General features: G+C 38.5%; 1 protein-coding gene across 1 annotated transcript in view; it reads left to right on the forward strand.

Annotated features, from left to right (window-relative positions):
• POLB (DNA polymerase beta) overlaps positions 1 to 7,323 on the forward strand; it is a 9,374-nt gene extending 2,051 nt beyond the window's left edge. Inside the window, exons 4-12 of the mRNA XM_014310446.2 lie at positions 41 to 90; positions 733 to 784; positions 1,788 to 1,842; positions 1,933 to 2,005; positions 2,498 to 2,568; positions 3,260 to 3,346; positions 4,230 to 4,294; positions 4,812 to 4,951; positions 6,005 to 7,323. Coding sequence (XP_014165921.1) covers positions 41 to 90; positions 733 to 784; positions 1,788 to 1,842; positions 1,933 to 2,005; positions 2,498 to 2,568; positions 3,260 to 3,346; positions 4,230 to 4,294; positions 4,812 to 4,951; positions 6,005 to 6,099 — 688 coding nt within the window. The 3' untranslated portion in view covers positions 6,100 to 7,323. The remainder of the gene's footprint in view (positions 1 to 40; positions 91 to 732; positions 785 to 1,787; positions 1,843 to 1,932; positions 2,006 to 2,497; positions 2,569 to 3,259; positions 3,347 to 4,229; positions 4,295 to 4,811; positions 4,952 to 6,004) is intronic.
• Positions 7,324 to 8,277: the final 954 nt, after the last annotated feature.

Consider the following 8,277-nt stretch of genomic DNA (forward strand, 5'->3'; position numbering starts at 1 on the left):
CCTGCTGTTCCTGATGCCAGGTTGCCTTGTCTCATTGCAGTCCTGCTGCTGCCAGGAAGTTTGTCGAGGAAGGAATTAAGACTTTGGAAGGTAAGTGTGAATATGAGGCCTTGGTTCACACTCCAATAATCTTTTTTTCTGTCAAGCTGCCTCTTCCACAGTGGTATTTCTAACATATATGCCCTAGGCTTTGAGGAGGGTGTGTAAAATGCTAAAGCTTGTGCACAGGCTTAAGGCATTTCATACATATATTCATATTTATACATATTTCATACATACATTTTCATATAAAGCAAAGTATGTGCAGGTTACATGGAAGGTAACAAGAATTTTGGCTCTTTGGTGGTCTGTTAAATCTTGTTGGAAATGCTCTGTGCATTTGTGGTCATCCTATCAGCTGCTATGTAGGTAATTTGAAATTCCCTCCTTTGAGGTTGTACTCTCCTTACGTGCATCATCTTTGCATTGATGGAAACTTACTGTAAGATTTTTAATCCTCAGTTAACTATTTTGTTTGGATTTTTTTTTTTTGGCTCTTTGGTGGTCTGTTAAATCTTGTTGGAAATGCTCTGTGCATTTGTGGTCATCCTATCAGCTGCTATGTAGGTAATTTGAAATTCCCTCCTTTGAGGTTGTACTCTCCTTACGTGCATCATCTTTGCATTGATGGAAACTTACTGTAAGATTTTTAATCCTCAGTTAACTATTTTGTTTGGATTTTTTTTTTTGTAGATCTAAGAAAAATTGAGCACAAGCTGACCCATCACCAGCGAATTGGGTTGAAGTAAGCTTTCTTGGGTACAAGTGCTTGGTGTTTCTAATGACTCCTCCAGACATCAGGATGTAATGTAAGGTTACACAGGCTGAGAAAGGTTCTCTTTGTGCTCTACATGCCTTTCAGCAGTTTTTTAGAGCTTTTGTTTCATTGGGGATGGAAGGCTTGGTGTCCATTCAGAGGGAAGTTAATATCAAGTGACTTGCTCAGTCAGCTCATGGAGAATCAATGACTTTAGCAAGGTTGTGGAATTGTTTCTTCATAATCTGCATAGGAGTTGCCCAGGCTGGTTTTTTATGTGCTGTGAACAAAGTAACCTTTGCATGTCTGAACTTGAGAGTGCTGTGCAGAATGTGTTTGTCCCAGTATTCATCAGCTTCAGTGCTGTTTGTTGAGTGTCTCTTTGCTGTGGTAGTTTTGGAAGAACTCTAGCTGTGTTTGTCAGAAGCTGCAAGTGAACCAAATAAAGCCAAATGGTTTTTCACTTGCCCTCTTTTTATCCACACTCAAGCAGCTTGTTGACAATTTGAGTTTTACAGTGGAAGGCAAATATATCTGGAGCTGTATTTGAGTTGCAAGCATCCATTCCTTCCAACTTCCTTCTTCCAACTTCCTTCCATCAGCTATTTCCAACATAGGTCAGCTCTGACCCTGGCTGGGGGACCTGTTCCTCCTGCTCTACTGGGGCTGAGTCTTGTCAGGAACATTTTGTATTTTCAGAGGGCTATGTAAGCATTAAGCAATTGGTTATATGGCAATACTTGTCCCACCTCACAGCAGCTCCTTGTGTACAGTGGAAATAGGAAACTGTGTCCTGAGCATTGTCAAATTCACAGTTGTGAGTTTTTAGTCACCTTGCAAGATTTCTAAGATGTTTGATGAGTCAGGAGCTTTTTGTGATGTGACAGTAGTGTAAATTAGTATTCTTTCCTCTAATATACATTTAATTAACTAAAATTTTAAGATGCTGCCCCTACCACTCTTTCAGATACTTCTATTTTCATATTTACAGATACTTTGAAGATTTTGAGAAAAGAATCCCAAGGGAAGAAATGCTGCAAATGCAGGTAAAAAAATCTCATTGTTAAGAATGTGATGTACTGATGGCCAGTGAATGACTGGCCACCTCTAAACACATTTCTTTCCTTTTTACATAGGAAATTGTGCTCGAAGAGATAAAGAAACTGGACCCAAACTATATTGCTACAGTCTGTGGCAGTTTTAGGCGAGGTTGGTGCTCTGTGATCTTGTTTTCTTTATTTTGGGATAACAGGCAAGACAAGTTACTCTGTATGTTGTTCTTGACAGACCTGACTCTGTATGTTGAACCTGGCTTTTCCTGTTAGTATTGTCTTGTCTGGCTATTTCAGTGATGAGACATCAGAATAAATCCTTGCTTCTCTGTCCTTCCCCTGTAAAGAGTAATGTCTTGTGATGTGAATTGTTTGCTTTGTTTTTACATTAACAGCATCTGTGCTTCATTGCTATAGAGCAAGAAATTATTGCATATTTTCTAATGTATGGAGAATATAAACTTATATATACTTATATATAAAAGATTCTTTTACTTTAAGATTATTTTTTTGGTTTGCTAGTATCTCTAATAGTGACCATTCCCTGCTAGAAAACCATGTTTATGAGAAGAGGTAAGATGTATGTTCAGCAACATTAGTACACTTTGCCACACACAGAAGGATTTTTCTTGGCTTCTTTCTTGCCTAGGTGCAGAGTCAAGTGGTGACATGGATGTTCTCCTAACCCATCCCAGTTTCACATCAGAATCATCCAAACAGGTGCTTTTCTCAGATGCCACAGATCAGAACTGTACATTGCAGTTTTTTGTGGTTTTGTATTTACTGTAATATTGGACTTTTCTCTTGGATTGCCCTGTTTATTTTGAGGAGTTATTTCTCAGGTCTGTGTATTATGTTGTGTTTCTCTTGCAGAACTAGTCAATGTGTTTATTTTTACCCTTCTCTCCTTCTTCCTGTCACACATATTCCCCCACCCCCTTGAATTCATGTGCTTTAATAATGCAGAACTGTAAAGCTAGCTGGATTAAATGTAGACTGACTATTTCTTTATGTAGCCATAATCATTTAGATGATAGGAAACTGTCCTGCTGCCCTTGTAATCTTTTGGGACTAACTCTGAAGTAGTATTAATGGCAGTGCTGTTTATTTTTTCTTATGTTCCTTCTATAGATTTGTTAAAAAGCTGAATTAGATTTGTCATTTCCAACTAAAGGTGATCTCACTTGGGGGTATTGGTGGAAATTGTTTTTATCTTGCACAACTGTAATTTTGTTAGCTTTTCCCCAGTATTATTGTTACATTTTTTTCCGTTTGGGTCAAATTTCATGTAGAATAGTAAAGATAATTATAATGATGTCCTGTACTTATAGGAGCCTCTATCTAGTAAATAGGTAAGATATTCTTGTTATTTGTGAAGTAATTTCTTCTTCTTTGTTACCGTTGTTCCTAGTCAAAACTTTTGCATCAGGTTGTAGAACAGCTGGAAAAAGTCCACTTTATCACAGATATGCTGTCTAAAGGTGACACCAAATTCATGGTAAGAGCTTTTTTGGTGGTGAAGGATGTTGTGAGGGGATTACTTTTCCTGACAGCAGCTGGGATGAATATAATTGCTTGCACTGCTAGAGCTGGGGGTGATGTGTGTTTGTTTTTTTTTTAATTCTCCTGCTTGCACCTCACAAGAATTTCCTGCAGGTAACTCTTATGGTAAGATTTCAGTATTAGAAAGTGTACAGATATTTGTGTATTTCTGCACCCTGCTGACATAACCTTCATCACATAATGTCAGTTTTGTCCTGGAACCTCAGCACAACCTCACTTCTTCAGTTGCACCAGTGACCGCCTCTGTAATTGTGTCCTCAGGATCTTGGAAACATTTAGCTTTGATCTCAGAACTGTGTTTTCCTGATTTTGTCTAACATATAATATACTTTTGTCTCTTTTTGTGTCAGTTTTGCTGCAGAACAGGTTTAATGGATAAGCTACTAGACTTAGGATATAATAGGGGTTATGTGGGATGCTTAAAACAAGTAATGAATTACAAAAACTTTAATTTTTTAGATCCCATGCTGACAGTGCAGGGCTTTTTTTCTTTTCTTAACCTGTTGATATTCGTGCATACTGAAAAGCCTGATAATAATGACAGGGAAATGAGGATCCTTCCTGGTGCAATAAAAATTTAAGAAGCAGTTAGATGTTACACTGAACAACAGTTCTCACAACAGTGTAAAATAGTGATTCCCTGTATTCTGATATCTGGCTGTTCTAGTAAAATATTTATTCAATTCAGCAGGGATTTAACTTTGCTTTCCAGGATGGCTGAGGATTGTTTAGAGGTTGTTTAGGGGTGAGGAGGTAAAGATGGTTCTCAAATCTGTTTAATTTCATCTGAATTTGTCTTCTGCCTTATTTCCTCACAGGGTGTCTGTCAGCTGCCAGATAAAGAGGATGGAACAGCTTATCCACACCGCAGAATTGATATCAGGTACATGCACCAAACCCCCCTGGTTTCTGCTACAGAATAGGCATTTGCATAAATGTTTTCATTCAAATCTCTACTTCATGTTCACAACACGGCATTTACTGGTTTTCTAATGCCTTTGCAGCGTGGCAGCCACTGGACAACTGCCAGTAATTACAGCAGGTTATTAGCAATAATGCTGTGCTTCAAATCATGATAATTCTATTCAGATTCAGAATTGTGTTCTATTTTATCATCCTGCTTTGACACTGATTCTGTGCAGGAGTTGCAAGCACCATAACCAGGTAGTGGCTGAACACCAGTAACTTCTGGGGGAAGGGGAGATATGCTGAACCTTTCTTTCATATTTTCCTTTCACTTTTGCATCTGGCTTGTGGGAAAATGAAATGTATGGAATTGCAGAATGTAGACACATGAATACAGAGTAAACCTACACATATCTGAATATTGAATTTTAAATGGCTTGTCACTTCTTTGTTGTATATTTGTTCTAAGTCTTGCCTTCTACTTTTTATTCTAGGCTTATCCCAAAAGATCAGTATTACTGTGGTGTGCTGTATTTCACAGGCAGTGATATATTCAATAAGAACATGAGAGCTCATGCTCTGGAAATGGGCTTCACAATCAATGAATACACAATACGCCGCCTGGGTGTTACTGGTCAGTCTGAGTTTTTGCACAGAGTATCCTTTCTCCTCTTTTTCTCCTATTTTTCTCCTCTTTTTCTCCTATTTTTCTCCTCTTTTTCTCCTATTTTTCTCCTCTTTTTCTCCTATTTTTCTCCTCTTTTTCTCCTATTTTTCTCCTCTTTTTCTCCTATTTTTCTCCTCTTTTTCTCCTATTTTTCTCCTTTTTCTCCTCTTTTTCTCCTCTTTTTCTCCTCTTTTTCTCCTATTTTTCTCCTCTCTTTCTTCTCTTTTTCTCTTCTTTTTCTCCTCTTTTTCTCCTCTTTTTCTCCTCTTTTTCTTCTCTTTTTCTCCTCTTTTTCTTCTATTTTTCTTCTCTTTTTCTCCTCTTTTCCCCCTCTTTTCCCCCTCTTTTCCCCCTCTTTTTCCCCTCTTTTCCCCCTCTTCCCCCCTCTTTTCCCCTCTTTTCCCCCTCTTTTTCCCCTCTTTTCCGCCTCTCTTTCTACTTTCTACTCTTTCTACTCTCAAAGTTGTGCACTTTGTGTGATCTCCTTCAATTGCTTGCAGTAGTTTTGGAAATACTTCTGATAAATGCTGTAGTTTGTGGAATTTTTCACAGCATCCTTTTTGATATTGGGCACCATTACAACAAGAAGGGGCAGCCTACTTACACAAGGTTACCTCTTTGTGCCTCCTAATCTACTTAAAGTCTTAGTGATTTAAAGATTTTTTTTTTCTGTGCTGTGCACAGCACATATTTGGTTTCCTACTCTTTTCACAGGGTATGTCATGCCCTTCAGTTGCTTTGCTTTGGAGGAGAGGTGACTATATAAACCCACACAAAATTATAAATTTATTTAACTGCATAACCACATGGCCCCAAAGTTAATTCATTACCTCATTTCCTTTGACACCAATAAGAATCAGTATGTAAACACTATGAAAATTTTGTGGAGGTTGTTCTGGGTGGTTTCTTCAGGTTTATTTACCTACAGCAGTTTTGTCTTAATCTTGCCATCATGCATTTGGCATTTCTGAGCTGTACAGACTTTTCCACCTTTTTTCCACCTGTGTAATTTGCTTGCAGGAGTTGCTGGAGAGGCTCTGCCAGTGGAATGTGAAAAAGACATTTTTGACTACATCCAGTGGAAGTACCGAGAGCCAAAGGATCGGAGTGAATAACAAACCGCTTGTCTGGCTTTATAGCCAACAGAGATATTTTCATAGCTTCTTACAAAGATGTGAAAGTGCATAGTCTCACTTTGAATGTTACTTGAAAAACTCTGCATTACTGATGTCTAAAGCAAGTCCATGGCAGTTGAACAGAACAGAATGTGTCTTGAAGATAAATCCTGTGAGATTTCATTTTTATATAGTCACAGAATAATTTGGGTTGGTAGGGACCCCTAAATGTCATGTAGTCCAGTCCCCCTGCCATGAGCAGGGCCATCTTTGACTGGAGAAGATTGCTCAGAGCCCAGTCTAATGTTTCCAGGGATGGGACATCCAGCATCTCTCTCTGTATCTTATATATAAATGTAGATACCAGAATGAAAAAAGCTCAGGCTATATCATGAAGTACTCCTGCAAAGTACCATTTTCAACTGTTCTCTGCATCTCCTCACACCTGTGTTAAGTGTCTTGGTGCAGTGCTGAAGCTCATGATGAGTTGCTCCTTCTCAAATCTTTCAGTATGGGCTGTGTGCTGAAGTGGCCATTCTCCTTTTGCGTGTGAATTTTGTTACTAGGTATGTTTTAGGATCATTGATTGCAGTGCTCCGTGTTTCATTTGGCTTGGCCTGATTAATTGCTGCATTGCTACCACTCCTGTAGATTCAATCCGCCCTTTTTTATATGCAAACCTGTCAAATCTTATTTTACACCTCCCCTTTCAACGTTGGGAAAGGCAATGAGTATTTTGGATGCGAGACAAGGTCTCTTCAGTAAGGCATTACTGGTTGTATTTGGGACAGGGATTCTGTTGTTCAACTTAAAAATTTTCAAAGTAGTAACTACTTCCATGAATTACACAGCATGAGCATGGAATGTATTGCTGCTGCTGTATTTGAATACTGTGTCTTATTTTCATCTCACTCAAGCCTGCAGAACAATTCCATTTTCAACTTATACAAGGAGAGTTGATCAATCTTAGTAATGGACATTACAGGCCTGATGCTCTTACTTACCCATTTATTTCCTTTCATTTTTCTTGTTAGGAGTTTTCATTATTTTCTGGGCATGTTCCCCAGTGCTAATGCATGTAGTAGTATGTAAGAAAACTAGAAGTTAACTTGGTGCTATGTAAAGTCTTTTGATGCCTCATTGGAAAAATATATACATAGCTGATATATTTAGTATTTTCTTCAGTCATCAATAGGAATAAACAAATTGAATAGTCCATCATGAGTGTGTAGTGGTGTTTGATTATTATTTTATTCGCTGTAATTTTAGCAGATCAAAAAGCAGTAACACGTGTTTACCACGTTTACAAATGTTTCCTGGGCAGCACATAGCATTACATTGATGCATTCTCCATCATCTTCAACAGCTGGACCAGAAGATTACTTTGTCTTTGGCCTTGGCACAGAATTTGTTGGCTTTGCAGTCTCTCCATAAAACTGCCAGTCTCTCTCCATAAAGCAAAAAAAGAAAAGGGCTTCTTCAGAGAGCTTGCCTGTTTTTTGTGAATTATATAAATACACACTCTGTCTTTTTTTTTTCATTTGCATTAGGATAATGTGAGACAATAGAAATAGTTACAGACAGTCTGGGTACATAAGCCCAAAAAAGGACCCACGTTAACAGAGGATTAACCCTTAAAAACAATAACCTGTTGCATATTCATACAGCTCATCCATGATGCATAAATTCCATTCAAACACAGGATTCTGTCTGGTCAGTGTCAGCTTCTTCCTCTGAATACTGACAGCGCCTTGGAGGCGGGAAGAAGTTCATTTCTTCTGATAATGGAGCAATAAATTCTTTTTCTCTGAAAGATTCAGGTGTCCTGTGGCTGCCATCTCGCTGCGAGTCCTTTCTTTAAAAAAAGTATCCTACATAGCATCGTTTCTATTTTAACATTTTTTATAACCTAAAACTATATTTAACACAGCACTTGAGAAAATTAATACCGCATCACTTTCTAACATAACACATATAATATTCATTTGAATAATTGCAAAAAAGCCAATCATAAAATATGAATTTTTCACAGTAAGTGAAGGGTTTGAGAGGACCTTTAGTGCCCGCTGGAGTCTCAGACCGGCTCTGACAGGCACTGAACACCTCCGGAGGTCTCCTCCGTCCCTCGGGAGCACAGCTCGGTACCGCGGCACCGGCGGCAGCCCCGGGCGCGCTCCC

Source organism: Geospiza fortis, unplaced genomic scaffold (genome assembly GCF_000277835.1).
Source record: "Geospiza fortis unplaced genomic scaffold, GeoFor_1.0 scaffold417, whole genome shotgun sequence".
Taxonomy (NCBI): Eukaryota; Metazoa; Chordata; class Aves; order Passeriformes; family Thraupidae; genus Geospiza; species Geospiza fortis.